Source organism: Chiloscyllium plagiosum, unplaced genomic scaffold, assembly GCF_037043375.1.
Source record: "Chiloscyllium plagiosum isolate Xiang-an unplaced genomic scaffold, Cpla_swu_hap1 HiC_scaffold_45, whole genome shotgun sequence".
Classification (NCBI taxonomy): Eukaryota; Metazoa; Chordata; class Chondrichthyes; order Orectolobiformes; family Hemiscylliidae; genus Chiloscyllium; species Chiloscyllium plagiosum.
In genome coordinates, this window is record NW_028270183.1 from 36,215,290 (window position 1) to 36,235,074 (window position 19,785).

The 19,785-nt window shown below is 46.3% G+C and overlaps 1 protein-coding gene across 1 annotated transcript; it reads right to left on the minus strand.

The window, feature by feature from the left end:
- Positions 1–347: 347 nt before the first annotated feature.
- On the minus strand, positions 348–19,231 carry LOC148136475 (zona pellucida sperm-binding protein 3-like). The gene is made up of 12 exons (XM_087983343.1): positions 19,103–19,231; positions 18,934–19,022; positions 18,725–18,846; positions 18,542–18,648; positions 2,894–3,085; positions 1,786–1,901; positions 1,593–1,696; positions 1,324–1,501; positions 1,114–1,240; positions 945–1,033; positions 738–859; positions 348–463 (listed from the first exon to the last, which is right to left on the minus strand). The coding sequence occupies exons 1-12, from the start codon at positions 19,229–19,231 to the stop codon at positions 348–350; spliced, it is 1,491 nt and encodes a 496-aa protein (XP_087839469.1).
- Between the last annotated feature and the right edge of the window lie 554 nt (positions 19,232–19,785).

Below are 19,785 nucleotides of genomic sequence, written 5' to 3' on the forward strand. Positions count from 1 at the left end.
CTCACTCTGGCTGACTGAACTATAGAGACAGGAACAGTGGGAATCCACTTGGACACTTCTGAAGAGGATCAGAACAGACTGGAAACAGTTCCTGCAGCATGTTCTGCAATCAAATTCAGAAACCCCTTTCCAGTGAGGTCTACAGCCCCCTGTACTCACTGGATAAAGCAAACTGCAAACAATATCTTCAATAACCCAATCAATCAATCAATCATCCTGGAAGCTCAATGCATGGATTGGACAGGCCAAGCCCAGAGATTGTACCCAGGAATATTTCAACAAGAGGATGCAGAAAAACCAGCTCCAGACAGAAGACACCATGAATCACTGCTTTATTGACTATGTCATCACAGGTTGATGGGTGTTCGCTTGTGTTTCCTGTACAGGACCGAGGCCAGCAATGAAGCAGAGATCAGACAGACCACTGTCACAGTCAGGGTCACCAACACAACCAACTCCACACCTACAGAACAAGGAGAAACCAATGGTTACTGAGAGAAACAGGGACAGAAAGGGAAACTAGCAGGTAGGCAGCTCCCCACCTGGAGACCTCGCCTGTATCCTTCCTTCAACCTCAGTTGCCAGGTTGGTCAGCCCAGTATCCAGGATGATCAAGGGACCAAGTGAGACCTCCCCTTCCCACTTCAATCCAGCTTCACTCTCTGCAAGATCAAACATCCAGTCAGGGAGAGATGGAGAGGGGAGGATCCCCAACATCAAGATGGTCAATGTCCTACCAGCTTCAGGACCAAGGTCTCTCCTTCCTCTGGAGGGGAACAGGATCTCCCTTGTGCTCCCACAGTTCCCCACATGGCAACAGGCACAAATGTCACTGTCAGATTCCTCCAATGGGGTCCAGCTAAACGAGAGAAACAGCCCATCAACCACATGGTGCATCACCTCTCCCAACAACAACATCCCTGAGGGACAGAGAGGGAACTTACATATTCTGCAGCTTCTGGAAAGTACAAGCTTTGTTCCTGGAATCTCCCTGATCCACGGCAGCAACTTTCAGGTGACAGGTGATGAAAATCTGAGGGACACATTCAGAACAAGTCAGCATTTAGTGACTCCCTCCCACTATGGAGAAGCCAATCAGCAGCTTCCTCTTACCAAGGAATGCTCATCGCCATAGAAACGAAAGGCATCCAGGTCAAACCTGAGCTTGTCTGGCTCCCGCCCGTCTCCCAGCAACACAAAGGTTGAAAAGGAATCCTCAGCTTTGCTGTCCAGGAGACAACTGCAGATGGACAAAGGGCCGTGAAGTGAATGGAGGGAAGCCATTGAGATGGGAACAGTTGGAGATAGCAGAGAGCTCCTTACCCATTGTAGTCAATGATCCTGTATCTCAGGGTGGAGTCCTTGTCTGGGCTCAGTGTAGCTACACAGCGATCAATGTACAGCTTCAGGGGCACGTGATGGACCATTGAAACAGACGCCTCAATGTGAATGAGGTCTCCCAGAGAGTAGACAGTGGAAGGGCGCTCTGTAAGCCAGTCACCTGAAGTACAGGAGGACAAGGGTTGGAGACAGTGAATGTAACTCGCAGTGAGTGACACCAGGAGATCCCTCCCCAGTCACCCATCACGTACCATTCATTAGGCGCAGGGAGAATGACAGATGGCCTTCTCCAGACCTGGTGGAGCTGAATGGGATCCAGGTGGGATTGATGGGGTTACTGCTCACATTGCCCTTCCTGGGAAGAGACAGGGCAGACATTTTAGGCCAGGGTCAGACAACAGCAGCAGCTGGGGATCATATTGACAATCGAGTAAAGATTCTCACCTCAAATAACGACACTCAATGGGAACAACAGCCCCATTGGTTCTCACAATGACAGATCCAGGATAGTTTGGGGTGTGGGTCAGGTGGGTGGTGTAGATCAGGAAATCCCCAGTGATCTGAAAAACACCAGTTTAAGGAATGGGGAACTGATTCTTAGTGAGAAGGATCTACATGGGGTTCACAACAGCAGCATCCCATTAAATGAATTCTTTACAGAACGTGACAGCCTCCAGGCCCTGAGCCTGTCTCTCGACCCCAGAGCTGGAGGGACTATTACTGGAATGCAATAGGTCACAGGTCAGGGGTGATGTTTTTAGGATCAATTTAAGATGGTATTGCATCATTCCAAAAATCAGGAATTATTAGAATTCCCTATCCAAAGGACAGAGAATGCTCAGTTGGTGAACAGGATTGTTTTTAAAATCACAGCAGAATTACAGATAGATGGAACAGGAACATGGCGATCTTTATCTACAAGGTAAAACAGGAAGTCTTCAGATTATGGGAAGGGATTACTAACAAGGTTAGTGAAAGTTTCAGTGAGAAGCTGAAACAAGTTCAAAAACAATTAACCAGAATGGAACCAAAACAGTTTTACCAACAGGTCAGATATAGAGCTCAAGGACTAGACAAGTCAATTTATTCCCAACAGTCCCACAATTGGGATGAAACTAGACTAAGTGAGTCAAAAAACCCAATCTGATTGAGAATAGGCTGCTCACCACAAAACTAAGCACATCATTCTGCTACAACATGACAGTTGTGTTCTTGTTATTTCACTATAGAGAAGTGTCATGCTGGAAGGCACCGATAGAAAGTCTAGTGTTCTATTCACATTCAGGTGAAAGATCAAACCACTCACACTTCACCACATTATAGCTAATGCACAGACAAAAACATCGTAACAGAACCACCTGTATAATAAAGCTTCCAAACCAATGAGAACAGCAGCACACATTTTGAGATAGAGACCAGTTAATGTCTAGTCTCATCCAGCATAGGAAACTAGCAGGAGACAGACCCTCAGTAAGTCAATGTTCCTCAATGTAACCCTAACTGGAATAAGCTACAACCCAAGCTTCCTGCAAGTGTGGAGAACTCCCATTACCTGCAATCTGCTGCCACACTCATGCAGCCCATAGTCAAAGAGGACAGTGTGGTTCTCAGGGTAGACCCTGGTTAGCTGACAACCTACAGTCCCCAGGGTAAGGTCAGCAGCTTTAATCAGGTGCCCAGTTCCAAATAAATCCAGCTGGGCCTTGACCAGCAGGTTGTGCTCTCCACACTGCACCATCACAGTCTGTAGTGGGGACACACTCACAACCTCAGACACTGGGAACCTGGAACCCCCATGAGAAGGGGCTCTCTCAGGAACAGGGCTGGCTCTCACAATTCCCCATGGAAACCTCTGGTTCAAAAACTGCTGCCATGTGTCAGAGCAACAGACAGCTCCAACTAACATTAACACAGGGAACAAACCCCTCATTACAAAATCACCCATGATCCCAAACAACTCAACCATCCCCACATTCCCCAACCAGCTCCTTTTATACACACAACCCACACTCACCTGATACCAATATGACCAGGAGCAGCAGCATTGAACCAATCGACCAGCCCCAATCTCGACAATCTCCACCAATGACTGAACTCATGGCTTTGTTCTCAGGAGGATCGATTACATTTGGGCCAATAGGAGTGGCTGTGAGTTGCTGTGCTGTCACCTGACTGAATTCAGCTCCACAAGATCTCATCAGGAAATCCCCATGACTACAATCATCAAAGGTAGCTCGTTGAGCCTGGAGAGGGTCTGCTGTATTCTGCCCATCCTAACCTGGGCAGTCTGACAGTGAGAACCATGGAGAGATTGTGTGGGAATTAGAAACAGGGTTTGAGCAGAATGAAGGGATTTATCTTGTACTGTACCTATCCTTGGGAGTATATGTTGGAAGAAGCTTTATTCTGTATCTAAACCTGTCCTTGGCTGGGGCACTGTAGGGAGAACCTAACTTTAAGTTCACTTTTAATTCATAGAGTAGAGGCAGTTTTACTCTGTATTTCACGTTGTGCTGTCTATGTCCTGGGGACAACTTTCCTTCCAGTTTTCAAGAATGGAGGAAGCTTTTGTTTCAGTTGTAAAGAGTAGGATCTTTTACTTTGTTTCTAACTCAGTGATGTTTCTGCTTTGTTAGTGTTTGCTGTAAACAGTGTAGCTTTACATTTAGTTTACAAGTGTAGAAGCAGCTTTACGTTCAGTGTAAATGAGCGGGGGAAGTTGTATTCTGTATCTAATCCCACGCTGACCTTGCTTGTGGGAGAGATTGATTGGTTGGGATCATGTTGAGGGTGAAAGTGAGGTCTGAAGATGCTGGAGGTGAGAGTCATAAAGTGTGGTAAAGCACAGCAGGTTATGCAAAATCCAAGGAGCAAGTGAGTCGGTGTTTCAGGCATCAGCCTGTCATCAGGAATGTGGGTTGGGAAAGGGGGCTGAGTGATTAATAGGAGGGTGGGTGTGGTGAGCGAAGGTAGGTGGGATGGCAGTAGGTCAATGCAGGTCAGGGGTGTTGAGGGAGCTTTCCATTCATTTTAAAAAGGAAGATTGAGCTTTACTTTCAGTTTCAAAGATTAGATAGTGTTTTATTTGTAAGAATCTCATTGCATCATGTCCCTGTTCTGGGAGTGTTTGATATGAACAGTGTTGAGGTAGGTTCACTTTCAGCTTAAAAGAGAACAGGGAGCTTTATACATTATCAATCTGTAGCTGTCCCTGTTGGATGGGGATAGGGTAAGGGGAGTTTTTGCTTCAGTGGAAAAGTGCAGAGGGACCATTCCTTTTAGTATAAAGGAGCCTCAGTCTGTATCTGAGCCTGATCTGTACCTTCCTGTGGGAGTGTTGATGGGGACAGGATTGAGGTCTATGGCCTCCAGCTGTGCTGGGATAAAGCTCAGTGTAAACTCGAGGAAAAGGACCTCCTCTTTCACTGAGTCACTTTGCAGCTTTTCACACAACACGGTGTTCAACAAATCCAGGAACATCTCCTCAGCCCTGTTTTGCTTAATTTCTTCCTGTAAGTTTTGGTTCAAACTCCTTTTCCTCTGGATGTTACTGTGCTCATTGTCCTTCCATTTACATCCCCTTGGGGGCTCCTCTCTTGGTTGGTTACTGCCTGCTTATTTTTATTGGTTACTGGGTGGATGTGGGCAGTGCAGGCCATGCCAACATTTCCTGACCAACCCCCAGCGAGGAGGAGAAAGTGAGGACTGCAGATGCTGGAGATCAGAGCTGAAAATGTGTTGCTGGAAAATCCCCAGCTATCCTTGAGAAGGTGTTCGGGAGAGTGGTACAGGAATGTGTGAACCCAGTTTCAGCGACGTTCCAACTGTGTAACATGGGAGGAAGGTGTGAACTTTCTGGGTGCGAGCGGTCGCAGGTTTGGAAGTTGCTGTTGGAGGAGCCTTGGTAAATTGCTGCAGTGTATGTTGTAGGCCACACACAATCCGTCAGTGTCGACCAATGTTGGAGTGAGGGAATGTTGATGGTGGCGAATTAGACAATGTAGTTTCTATCGATTTCAGTAAGGCCTGAGACAAGGTCCCACACGGGAAGCTAATAAAGATAAAATCCCATTGGATCCAGGGTACGTTCGGAAGTTAGATCCAGAACTGTCTTTGAGCAGGAGACAGAGGGTTGTTGTTGAAGTTTATCTGTGTGACTGGAGCAGCGGTGTACCACTTGGATTGGTGCTGGGTCCCACGCTGTTTGTCATCTCCATAAATGATGTTCGAGAGAGCGGGGGAGGATGATCAGTTAATTTGTGGGTGACACAATGATTGGTCGGGTGGTTGACAATGCAGAGGAATGTGTTAGGTTGTAGGAGAATACAAATGGATTGGTCCAATGGCAGCATTAGTGAGAGGTGCAAATTGGCTTAGGGATGAGGAAATTAGAGAAGGGAAAATGTGGTGAAGAGTGGTGTGGGAAGGGAAGGAGGGGTTCCATTTCATGGGGTAGGGATCTGTATAGCAGGGACGGTCTCCACCTAAACTGATGAAGTTTATCATTCCTGATGAAGAGCTTATGCTCAAAACGTCGTGCCTTCTGCTCCTTGGATGCTGCCTGCTGTGCTTTTCCAGCACCACACTGTTTGACTCTGCTTTCCAGTTTCTGCTGTCTTCTCCTTCTCCCCCTTAACTACAAGGCAGACCATGAAAGAAGGAAAAAGGAAGGATAACTCGGGAGACGTTATTAGAGATGTTGGAAATCATGAAGGTATGAAAACTAGCATAAGGACACTTTAGCTAAATATTCGTAGCATCTGTAACAAGGTCGTTCAGTTAATGGCACAAATCATCGCAAATGAATATGATTTAGTAGCAATAATGGAGACATGGTTACAGGATGGTCATAGAACATAGATCAGAACAGTACAGGCCCTTCAGTCCTCGATGTTGTGCTGACCTGGAAGATCAAACTAACCTACATTCCCTTCATTCCACTATTATCTATGTGCCTATCCAAGAGTCGCTTAGATGTCCCGAATGTATCTGACACTACTACCACTGCTGGCAGTGCATTCTACACACACACCACTCTGTGTAAAGAACCTACCTCTGACATCTCCTCTAAACCTTCCTCCAATCACCTTAAAATTATGTCCTTCATGATAGTCATTTCCGCTCTCGAAAAAAGTCTTGTTCTATTCACTCTATCTATACCTCTCATCATCTTGTACATCTCTGTCAAGTCATCTCTCATCCTTCTTTGCTCCAATGAGAAAAACCCTCGCTCCCTCAACCTTTCTTCATAAGACATGCTCTCCAGTCCAGGCAGCATCCTGGTAAATCTTCTCTGCACTCTCTATAAAGCTTCTGATAACGAGGCGACCAGAACTGAACACAATATTCCAAGTGTGGTCTAACCAGGGCTCTACAGAGCTGCAGCACAACTTTACAGCTCTTAAACTTAATTCCCCTGCTAATGAAAGGCAACATACCATGTAACTTCTTAACAACCCTATCAATTTGGGTGACAAATTTGAGGGATCTATGGACATGGACCCCCAGATTCAAACTTCCAAAATGAATCATTTCACAGTTTTTCAGGTTGAACTCCATCTGCCACTTCTCAGCCCAGCTCTGCATCCTGTCAATGTCCCGTTGCAACTACACCAGCCCTCCAAACTATCAACCACTCCACCAACGGTCATGCCATTGTCAAACTTATTAACTCACCCTTCTACTTCCTCACCAAGTCATTTCTAAAAATCACAAAGAGCAGAAGTCCCAGAACAGATCCCTGTGGAACACCACTGGTCACCGAGCTCCAGGCTGAATACTTTCCATCTACTACCACCCTCTGTCCTCTATTGGCCAGCCAATTCTGTGTCCAGACAGGAGATATCCCTGTATCCTATGCCTCCTTACTTTCTGAATGCCCCTACCATGAGGTACCTTATCAAATGCTTTGCTAAAATCCATTTACATCATATCCATTACTCTACCTTCATCAATGTGTTTTGTCATATCCTTCAACAAAGCTTGTGAGGCATGACCCGCCACTCACAAAGCCGTGCTATCTCTAATGAAACTATGGTTTTCCAAGTAATCATCTGTCCTGTCTCTCAGTCTCTCCAATAATTTGCCCACTACAGACATAAGACTGACTGGTCTGTAATTCCCAGAATTATCCCTATTCGCTTTTGTAAACAAGGGAATAACATTTGCCACCCTCCAATCATCTGCTACTACTCCAGTGGACAGTGAGGACATAGATCATCGCCAAAGGCACAGCAATCTCTTCCCTTGCACCCTGTAGTAATCTTAGGTATATCCCATCTGGCCCATCTTTTCAGCACATCCTCTTTCTTACCATCAACCTGTTGAAGCATATCAGCCTGCTTTACGCTGTCCTCACAAAGGTAAAAGTCCCTCTCAGTAGTGATTACTGAAGCAAAGTAATCATGAAGGACCTCCCCTACCTCCTCCGACTCCAGGCACAAGGTCCCTCCACTATCCCTGATCTACTTTGACTCTGGCCATCCTCTTGTTCCTCACATAAGTGTAGAATTCCTTAGGGTTTTCCTTAATCCAACCGCTAAAGCATTTTCATGCCCCCATCTAGCTCTCATAAGTCCATTCTTCAGTTCTTTCCTGGCTATCTCGTAACTCTCTGGAGCCCTGTCTGATCCTTGCCTCCTCAACCTTAAGTAAGCTTCATTATTTCTCTCAATTAGATCTTCCACATTTCTTGTCATCCAAGGTTCCTTCACCCTACCATCCCTTTCTTGCCTCAGTGGGACAAACCTGTCCAGCATTATCAGCAAGTGCTCCCTAAACAACCTCCACATTTCTGTTGCGCATTTTTCTGTTCCCAATTTAGACACAGCAGTTCCAGGGTAATAGTGCTGTAATTCCCCCTCTCCTAGTTAAATACTTTCCCAAACCATCTGCTCCTATCCCTCTCCATGACGATAGTAAAAGTTTCTCACTATCATCGAAATGCTCTCCCACCAAGTCATGAGTGGGAGTTAAACATCCCGGGGTATCAGGCTATTTGGAAGGACAGACAGACAGACAGGAAGGTAAGGGAGGTGATGCCGCTCCTGATATCCAAGGACGACATCTGGGTGTTGCTGAGAGATGATATTGGTTCCATGGAGAATTCAAGGAAGGAAAAAGTCACTGATAGGTGTAGTCTATAGGCTACCCAAATTGTACATCACATTGTAATGGATTTAGTAAGGGGAGGTTGTGCCTGACAAACCTGTTGGAGTTCTTTGAAGAGGTGACAAGTAGGTTAGACCAGGGAAACCCAGTGGATGTGGTCTACCTAGACTTCCAAAAGGCCTTTGATAAGGTGCCACACCGGAGACTGCTGAGCAAGGTGAGGGCCCATGGTGTTCGAGGTGAGTTACTGGTATGGATTGAGGATTGGCTGTCTGACAGAAGTTGGGATAAAAGGTTCTTTTTTGGAATGGCAGCCGGTGACAAGCGGTGTCCCGCAGAGTTCAGTGTTGGGGCCACAGCTGTTCACATTATATATTAATGATCTGGATGAATGGACTGGGGGCATTCTAGTGAAGTTTGCCGATGATACAAAGTTAGGTGGACAGGCAGGTAGTACTGAGGAAGTGGGGAGGCTGCAGAAGGATCTAGACAGTTTGGAGGAGTGGTTCAGGAAATGGTTGATGGAATTCAATGTGAGCAAATGCGAGGTCTTGCACTTTGGGGAAAAAGAATAGAAGCATGGATTACTTTCTAAACGGTGAGAAAATTCGTAAAGCCAAAGTACAGAGGGATCTGGGAGTGCTAGTCGAGGATTCTCTAAAGGTAAACATGCAGGTTGAGTCCGTGATTAAGAAAGCGAATGCAATGTTGTCAATTATCTCAAGAGGGTTGGAATATAAAAGCACTGTTGTGCTACTGAGACTTTATAAAGCTCTGGTTAGGCCCCATTTGGAGTACTGTGTCCAGTTTTGGTCCCCACACCTCAGGAAGGACATACAGGCACTGGAGCATGTCCAGCGGAGATTCACACGGATGATCCCTGGAATGGTAGGTCTAACATACGAAGAACGGCTGAGGATCCTGGGATTGTATTCATTGGAGTTTAGAAGATTACGGGGAGATCTAATAGAAACTTACAAGATAATACATGGCTTGGAGAGGGTCGACGCTAGGAAATTGTTTCCGTTAGGTGAGGAGACTAGGACCCGTGGACACAGCCTTAGAATTAGAGGGGGTAAATTCAGAACAGAAATGTGGAGACATTTCTTCAGCCAGAGAGAGGAATTCATTGCCACAGAGTGCAGTGGAGGCTGGGACGCTAAATGTCTTCAAGGCAGAAATTGATAAATTCTTGATGTCACAAGGAATTAAGGGCTACGGGGAGAATGCGGGAAAGTGGAGTTGAAATGCCCATCAGCCATGATTGAATGGCGGAGTGGAGTTGATGGGCCGAATGGCCTTACTTCCGCTCATATGTCTTATGGTCTTATGGTCTAATGGGACTGAGGACGGAGCAAGCTATTCAAAGTTTGTGCGAAGATTTGTAGCTCGGGTGCTCGTTGTTGTGGTTCTGTTGGCCGAGCTGGAAGTTTTTGTTGCAAACGTTTCGTCCCCTGGCTAGGCGACATCATCAGTGCTTTTATGAGTCCTAAGGGTCGCAGTAGTCTGGCTGTCAGTTCTGAGATGCTCCTGATGTATGGTAGTGTGGCTAGTCCTTTTGGTTGTGGTATGTCCTCGTTCCGTGGTCTTTCTCTTAGGCATCTGTTGATGAAATTGCGCGGGTATCCGTTTTTGGCGAATACCTTGTATAGGTGTTCTTCTTCTTTTTGCAGTTCTGGTGTACTGCAGTGTGTTGTGGCCCTTTTGAATAGTGTCCTGATGCACTATAAACACCGGAGGAAACATCAAAGAAGCGCTACGCAGGAGGCTCCCAGGCACTGATGATGTCGCCTAGCCAGGGGACGAAACGTTTGCAACAAAAACTTCCAGCTCAGCGAACAGAACCACAACAACGAGCACCCGAGCTACAAATCTTCGCACAAACTTTGAACACTTACGGGCGAGAGACGCTGTGACAAGCCAGGAAATGGGAATCCTGCGCTAACCGACTAAGCGCCATATACGAACAACTCCGGTTCCTACACGAATGCCGAAACAATCGAATCCTTCCACAATGTGTCAGATACAGACCGCCAGTCAACAACCCACAAGCCAGGGAAACAGCCAAGCAGAACGGATTCAGGATGATCCAGGTAATGATCACAGACGCGCACAACCGACTCCACAAGTACAAACAATAAATTGCGCGCCAAAAGTCGTTAATTTCAAAAACCACGAATCGTGAATGGACCCGGACCATAGAACAGGCTGTCACCATAGGGCAGAACAGGACAGCACACCACAAAAAACGGCACTAAAAGAAAAAATGGCCAAACTAACACACAACAAAGAGGACACTACAACACACACCTGGGTTAAAAACCTCTCCCACAGACAGCTCACAGACACGGAAAGAACAATACTGGCCAAGGGACTCGACTACAACCACAGGGACGCCAAGACAGCAGACTTCCTAGCAGCACTAGGATGCACACTCAAGAACAATGGACTGACAGAAGAGATACAAACAGTGAGACAAACTGTCGTACCTATGATAATAAGGAAAAAAACAAACACATAACCTCAACACCAAGGAGAGGGAAGCACTGAAATCACTAAGAAACGATAAGAACATAATCATACTACCAGCAGATAAAGGCAGAATGACGGTCATCCTAGATAAATCTGATTACATCCAAAAAGCACAACTACTTACAGATATCAACACCTACCAAATGAAGGAATTTGACCCCACACCACAACTCACCAATAGGATAAATAACACACTAAGGAATCTACAAAAAAACGGACAGATAACCAGAGCTGACCTACAAAGAATGAAACCGGAAAGCAACAACACCCCCAGATTCTATGGATTACCTAAAGTGCACAAACCAGACATCCCACTCAGACCCATAGCATCACTACCAGGGACACCATCATACAAACTGGCCAAAGAACTACAACAGAAACTGAAACACCTGGTCAGCGGATCCAAACACTCTATACAATCAACACAGGAGTTCTTGGACATCGGAAATATACACATTGACAAAGAAGAAACCATGATATCATTCGACGTGACGGCACTGTTCACTTCGATTGACAAAACCCTAGCCAGAGAAACAATACCAACCTACTGGACATACAGAACAGAAAACAGGACGCTGAACCTATCAACAAAGACGGCATACTTAAACTACTGGACTTGTGCCTCACAACACACTTCACATTCAACAACCAGATTTACGAACAAATCAACGGAACACCCATGGGATCACCAATCTCGGGACTCATAGCAGAGGCAGTTATGCAAAGGTTAGAACAAACAGTCCTACCACAAATTCAACCCAAACTCTGGGTCAGCTATGTCTGACACGTTTGTAATCATTTAAAAACACGGAAATAGAAAAAACACACCGGATCATCAACGCCACACTTGCAGGAATCCGATTCACGAGGGAAGAAGAAAAGGATAGCCAACTCCCATTCCTAGACGTGATGGTACAGAGAACACCGAACGGAGAATTCACCACAAGGGTATACAGGAAAGCCACACACACAGACCAAGTCCTAAACTATGAAAGTCACCACCCCAACACACACAAACGAAGCTGGATTAGGACACTATTCAAAAGGGCCACAACACACTGCAGTACACCAGAACTGCAAAAAGAAGAAGAGGAACACCTATACAAGGTATTCGCCAAAAACGGATACCCGCGCAACTTCATCAACAGATGCCTAAGAGAAAGACCACGGAACGAGGACATACCACAACCAAAAGGACTACCATACATCAGGAGCATCTCAGAACTGACAGCCAGACTACTGCGACCCCTAGGACTCATAACAGCACACAAACCAACAGCCACGCTCAGACAACAACTCACCAGAATGAAGGACCCGATACCCAACATGAGCAAAACTAATGTAGTGTACAAAATACCATGCAAGGACTGCACAAAACAGTATATAGGACAAACAGGAAGACAGCTAACAATCCGCATACATGAACATCAACTAGCCACGAAACCAGCTATCCTTAGTAGCCATACACGCAGATAACAAGCAACATGACTGGGACAACACTACTATCATAGGGCAAGCCAGACAGAGAACAGCCAGGGAATTCCTAGAGGCATAGCATTCATCCAAAAACTCCATCAACAAACACATCGACATGGACCCAATATACCAACCGCTACAGCGGACAGCTGAAACTGACAACCGGAAGCGGCAGGGACAGACCGCTATAAACACCGGAGGAAACATCAAAGAAGTGCTTCGCAGGAGGCTCCCAAGCACTGATGATGTCGCCTAGCCAGGGGACGAAACGTTTGCAACAAAAACTTCCAGCTTGGCGAACAGAACCACAACAGCAAGCTATCCTCGATCAGGTCCTGTGTAATGAGACGGGAATAATTAATGACTTCATATTTCGGAATCTTCTTGGAAGGAGCAATCACAGTTTGGTTGAATTTAGAATAAAGCTGGAGAGCGTGAAGGTAAAATCCGATACCAGAGCCCTGTGCTTAAACACGGGGGACCTCAATAGGATGTGGGAGGATTTGGCTAAAGTAGACTGGAACCAAAGACCTTATGGTGGCACAGTCGACGAGCAATGGAGGACTTTCAAAGCAATATTTCAATGTGCTCAGCAATAGTATATTCCAGTGAAAAGAAAGGATTGTAAGAAAAGGGGTAATGTGCCAAGGGAGGCTATCAAATCAAATGAGAAGTCATGGGAAAGCACAACATTGGGAAAGTTTTAAAGGTCAACAGAAAGCCACAAATAGAGCTATAAAGAAAAGTAAGATAGTCTATGAGAGGAATAAAAAACTAGCCCAGAATATAAAGACAGATTGCTAAGGTTTCTATAAATGTATGGAATGGAAAAAGAATGGCTAAAGTAAACATTGGTGTCCTAGAGGATGAGAAGGGGAATTTAGTCATGGGATATGATGAAATGGCTGAGGCATTGAACAGGGTTTTGGGTGTCAGCCTTCACAGTGAAGGACATGAATAACATGCCAGTAATTGACAGAGAGACAAAAGTAGGGGAGGACCTGGAAACAATCATGATCAGGGAAGAGGTATCTTCGGGCAAGCTCATGGAGCTAAGACGACAAGTCTCCTGGCCCTGATGGAAGGCATCGCAGGGGGCTAAAGGAGATGGCAGGAGGAAGAGCAAGTGCACTTGTGGGAATGTTCCAAAACTTGCTGTACTCTGGGGCAGTTCCAGCAGATTGGAAAACAGCAAATGTTTCAACAGGGCAGTAGACAAGATGGGGAATTGTAGACTGGTTGGCCTAACCTCTGTAGTGGGGAAGATGCTTGAGTCTGTTATGAAGGAAGGAATAGTAAGGCATCAAGATAGAAATTGTCCCATTGTGCAGATGCAGCGTGAGTTCATGAAGGGCAGGTCACTCCTAACTCATCTTTTGGAATTTTATGAAACCATGATGAGCACGGTGGACCACAGGGAGCCAGTGGGTTTCCAAAAGGTCTTCATCAAGGTGCTGCACGAGAGGCTGCTGCCTAAGATAAAGATGCATGGCATTACGGATAAAGTATTAATATGGATACAGGATTGGTTGACTAACAGGAAGAAAAGCGTGGGGATGTGTATGCTATTTTGGTTAGCAAACAATCCCTCGCGCTGTGCCTTAGGGATCGTTGTTGGGGCCACAATTATTCACAATTTACACAGATGATTCGGAATTGGGATCGAGGTGCATTGTGTCAAAGTTTGCAAATGACACAAAGATGCAAAGTGTGTGGAGGACTGTGAATTTTAGAGGAACCTAGATACTTACAGTGAGGGGCAAAGGTCTGGCAAATGGAATATAATGTTAATAAGTGTGAAGTCATCCATTTTGATAGGAGTAACAGTAAAAAGGACGAATACTTGAATGGTAAAAAGTTGCAGCATGCTGCCATGCAGAGGGACCTGGGTGTCCTTGAGCATGAATCCCAAGTTGGTCTGCAGGTACAGCAGGTCATTAAGAAGGCAAATGGAAAATTGTCCTTTTATTGCTAAAGGGATTGTTTAAAAGCAGGGAGATTATATTGTGGCAGCACAGGGTGTTGGTGGGGCCATAACTGGAGTACCGCGTGCAGTTTTGGTCTTCCTTGAGAAAGGATGTACCGGCACTAGAGAGGACGCAGAGGCGGTTCACTGGGTGGGTTCCAGCGTTGAGAGAGATGGCTTATGAGGAGAGACTGAGTAGACTGGGATTCTCTTCATTGGAATTCAGAGGAACGAGGGATGATCTTAGAGAAACATAAAATGATGACAGGAATAGATGTGATAGACATAGACATAGAGAGGATGCTTCCACTGGCAGGTGAAACTCGGACAGGTGGGTATAGCTCAATTAGAAGGAACAGATTTCAGACTGAATTGAGAAGGAACATCTTCACACAGAGGGTTGTGAATCTATGGAGTTCCCTGCCCCAATGAAGTTAGTTGATGTTACTTCAGTAAATGTTTCTAAGGCTAAGATATGTTTTTTTTTGAACAATAAAAGAATTAACGGTTAGAGTGAGAGGGCGGGTAAGTGGAACTAAGGCCACAAAAAGATCAGCCAGATGGCCTACTACTGCTCCTCGTTCTTATTCTGTCCCTGAGAAATGTGAAGGGATGCACTTTCGAGGGAACAAAGAAGAAAAGGATGTTCTCGATGAATGGCAGGACACTAGGAAGCTCAGGAACAGAGGGATCTTGGGATACTATTCCACAGACCCCTGAAGGTGGCTGGATGGGTTTACAGAGGAGTTAAAATGACCTGTTGATGCTTGCCTGTGTCAGTTCAAGTATAAACTGTAAGAATAGGGAGGTCATGTTGAAGCTGTACAGATCTTTGATTAGAGGACACAGCTGTAGTACTGTGTGCAGTTCTGGTCACCCCACAACAGGAAGGGTGTGGTTATACTAGAGAATGTACAGAGGAGATTCACCCGAATGTTGTCTGGGATTGAACATTGCAGCTACGAGGAGACCTTGGATAAGCTCGGAAGGTTGTTCTCTTGGAGCAGAGAGATTGAGAGGAGATTTGGTGGAGGTGTATAAGATTAGGGACCAGGTGAATAGAAAGCAGCTGTTAGACAACAGACAATAGGTGCAGGAGTAGGCCATTCTGCCCTTCGAGCCTGCACCGCCATTCAATATAATCATGGCTGATCATTCCTAATCAGTATCCTCTTCCTGCCTTATCTCCACAACCCTTGGTTCCTTGAGAGCTCTATCCAACTCTTTCTTAAATGAATCCAGAGAGTGGGCCTCCACTGCCCTCTGGGGCAGAGCATTCCACACAGCCACCACTCTCTGGGTGAAGAAGTTTCTCCTCATCTCTGTCCTAAATGGTCTACCCCGTATTTTTAAGCTGTTTCCTCTGGTTCAGCACTCGCCCATCAACGGAAACATGTTTCCTGCCTCCAGAGTGTCCAATCCTTTCATAATCTTATACGTCTCAATCAGATCCCCTCTCAGTCTTCGAAACTCAAGGGTATACAAGCCCAGTCGCTCCAGTCTTTCAGTGTAAGGTAATCCCGCCATTCCAGGAATTGACCTCGTGAACCTACGCTGCACTCCCTCAATAGCCAGAATGTCTTTCCTCAAATTTGGAGACCAGGACTGCACACAGTACTCCAGGTATGGTCTCACCAGGGCCCTGTACAGCTGCAGAAGAACCTCTTTGCTTCTACACTCAATCCCTCTTGTTATGAAGGCCAGCCTTCTTCACTACCTGCTGTACCTGCATGCTTACCTTCATTGACTGGTGTACAAGAACACCCAGATCTCTCTGTGATGCCCCTTGACCTAAATTGATTCCATTTAGGTAGTAATCTGCCTTCCTGTTGTTGCCAACAAAGTGGATAACCTTACATTTATCCCACATTAAACTGCATCTGCCATGCATCTGACCACTCACCTAACTTGCCCAGGTCACCCTGTAATCTCCTAACATCCTCCTCACATTTCACCCTGCCACCCAGCTTAGTATCATCAGCAAATTTGCGAATGTTATTGCATATACCATCTTCTATATCATTAACAGATTGTAAAAAGCTGCGGTCCCAGTACTGATCCCTGCCGTACCCCACTGGTCACTGCCTGCCATTCCGAAATGGAGCCGTTTATCATTACTCTTTGTTTCCTATCAGCCAACCAACTTTCAATCCAAGTTAGTACAATGTAGACAATTCCCTCCTAACTGTAGCACACTGTGTGCTGCTATCTTTGTGTGTCCTGTCTGTGGGACAGGACACACCCAGGGATGGTGACTGTGGTCTTTGGGACATTCTGTGTAATGTACAATGCTGTAATTATGGCAGGGTTACCCTGGGCTTGTATGATAGCACTGGCCCTGAGATGGTGCAAAGGAGAACCTTGCAGGGCTGCCTGCACTGTTTGTTTATGGTTACTGGGGTAAGGCCACGTTTCCCAGCCAGTTTTATTCACAGCTTTTAAGCTGTTGGATACACCTCAGCTGCGTGCTCACTCATTTCAGTGGGTTAAATACAACCCCATTGCTGTAGGCCTGGAGTCACATGTAGGCCAGACTCAGCAAGAATGGCAGATTTCCTGTCCCAAAGTACATTCATGATCCAAATACATTTTAAACTATCAAAACAGATTCCAGGATCCTGTTCCCATTAGACAGATGGCTACTGGAGTTCCCCTTCCACCTTCATTGGTGCTAATACTCATCAGGTTCTCTCCAAGTCTGATAACAAACTCCCTCAAATCAGGTTTCTATCCCTGCCAATGAGCAACACAGCAATGGCCTTCAGTGTGATTGGCCTAACCCAGTGCCCATCCTCTGAAGGCTGTGGACAGTTTCTATGCAGTTGACCACAGCTTGCTCCATCGCCTGGCATGGCCTTGGTGATGGCACTAACCTCATCTGGTTCCCAGGCTTACCAAGCCAGTCATTGGTTGAGAACCCATTGCAGCACCTCTCCTTGTAATTCATTCACATGCCATCACTGGCGAGGCCCGTATTTATTGCCCGTCCCGACTTATCCAGAGGGTCGTCAAGGTTCTGCTTCATTTCAGTGGGTCTCATGTAGGCCCGACCAGTTCAGGACAGTAGTTACTTTCCCTAAAAAAGGATCATTAGTGAGTCAGATGGGTTTCTCCAACCATCAATGTGTTCATACTCATCATTAGGCTCATAATTCCCGATTGTTTTAATGGATTCAGATTGCATCATCTGCTGTGTGGCAGGATTCAAACTGCAGTCCACAGAAAGTTACCCAGGGCTCGGGATTCACAGGCCAGCAATAATATCGCTGGGTCCTCACCACACCCATGGTCTGCTCCATTCTCCACTGATTCTACAACCACTTTAACCACAAACCATTCCATCCTAATGCTTCTGACATTCCCTGACCACACCCAGCTCGCTTACCGTCCCTCAGCAATCAGGCTGTGTATCTGACACCCAGCACCAAGGACAAATGAGTGTCTGAAGCCTTCTACATATTGAGTTCAATCCCTACAGCAATCCATTTTCCCCCAGTGGATGAATACACTCCCTCAATAAACTCCAAGTTGAAATAACCAACCAGAAAACAGCTTGTTTGAGAGGGGTCAGGACAGTCGGAAATTCACTTGGGGAATACAAGACTGGTCCACCCGTCCTGCAGGATTTAACACATTTGATCTTTGGACTGTACGCGAAACGTTTCAGAATTTACTGAGCCACAGCATTGTGGTTTATGGGCATGAAGGGACCATTTGGCCCCTCATACCTGTTTAACTAGCCCCTCAGTTTGAAAAAGCCAATATGGATGTCAGAGATCTGAAACTCGCAAAATGCTGGAAAAGCTCAGGTCTGGCAGCAGCTGAGGAGAGAGAAACAGTTCATGCTGCAAATACAATTGGACACTTCTGAAGAGAGTGTCAAAAGACACTTGATACTTTGTCTTTCTCCCCAGATGCTGTGAGGTTGACTGAGTTTCTCCAGCATGTTCTGTTTGCTTCACTGAGATTGGCTATGGTTCCAATTGACACCATATCCAGAACCTGGTCAAAGACCCAGGGATACAGAGTGAATACAGGGATACAGGGATTCAGGCTCTCAGCCTGAAACCAGCAGGCAGCCAACTCCCCACCTGGAGACCTCTCCTGCATCCTTACCTCCACCTCAGGCAGGGGCTCAGTTGCCAGGTTGGTCAGCCCAGTATCCTGAATGATCAGGGGGTCAAGTGAGGCCTCCCCTTCCCACTTGAATCCAGCTTCACTCTCTGCAAGATCAAACATTCCAGTCAGGGAGAGATGGAGAAGGTAGGATCCCCAACATCAAAATGGTCAATGTCCTACCAGCTTCAGGACCAAGGTCTCTCCTTCCTCTGGAGGGGAACAGGATCTCCCTTGTGCTCCCACAGTTTCCCACATGGCAACAGGCACAAATGTCACTGTCAGATTCCTCCAATGGGGTCCAGCTAAACAAGAGAACCAGCCCATCAACCACATGGTGCATCACCTCTCCCAACAACAACATCCCTGAGGGACAGAGAGAGGGAACTTACATATTCTGCAGCTTCTGGAAAGTACAAGCTTTGTTCCTGGAATCTCCCTGATCCACAGCAACAACTTTCAGGTGACAGGTGATGAAAATCTGAGGGACACATTCAGAACAAGTCAGCATTTAGTGACTCCCTCCCACTATGGAGAAGCCAATCAGCAGCTTCCTCTTACCAAGGAATGCTCATCTCCATAGAAACAGAAGGCATCCAGGTCAAACCTGAGCTTGTCTTGCTCCCGGCAACACAAAGTTGAAAAGGAGTCCCCAGCTTTGCTGTCCAGGAGGCAACTGCAGATGGACATCGGGCCGTGAAGTGAAGGAGGGAAGCCATTGAGATGGGAGCAGCTGGAGATAGCAGAGAGCTCCTTACAGCATCATTGACTACAATGGGTATCTCTGGGTAGAGACCTTGTCTGGGCTCAGTGTAGCTACACAGCGATCAATGTACAGCTTCAGGGGCTTGTGATTGGCCATTGAAACAGACGCCTCAATGTGAATGAGGTCTCCCAGGGAGTAGATAGTGGAAGGGCGCTCTGTAAGCCAGTCACCTGAAGTACAGGAGGACAAGGGTTGGAGACAGTGAGTGTAACTCGCAGTGAGTGACACCAGGAGACCCCTCCCCAGTCACCCATCACGTACCATTCATTAGACGCAGGGAGAATGACAGATGGCCTTCTCCAGACCTGGTGGAGCTGAATGGGATCCAGGTGGGATTGATGGGGTTACTGCTCACATTGCCCATCCTGGGAAGAGACAGGGCAGACATTTTAGGCCAGGGTCAGACAACAGCAGCAGCTGGGGATCATATTGACAATCGAGTAAAGATTCTCACCTCAAATAACGACACTCAATGGGA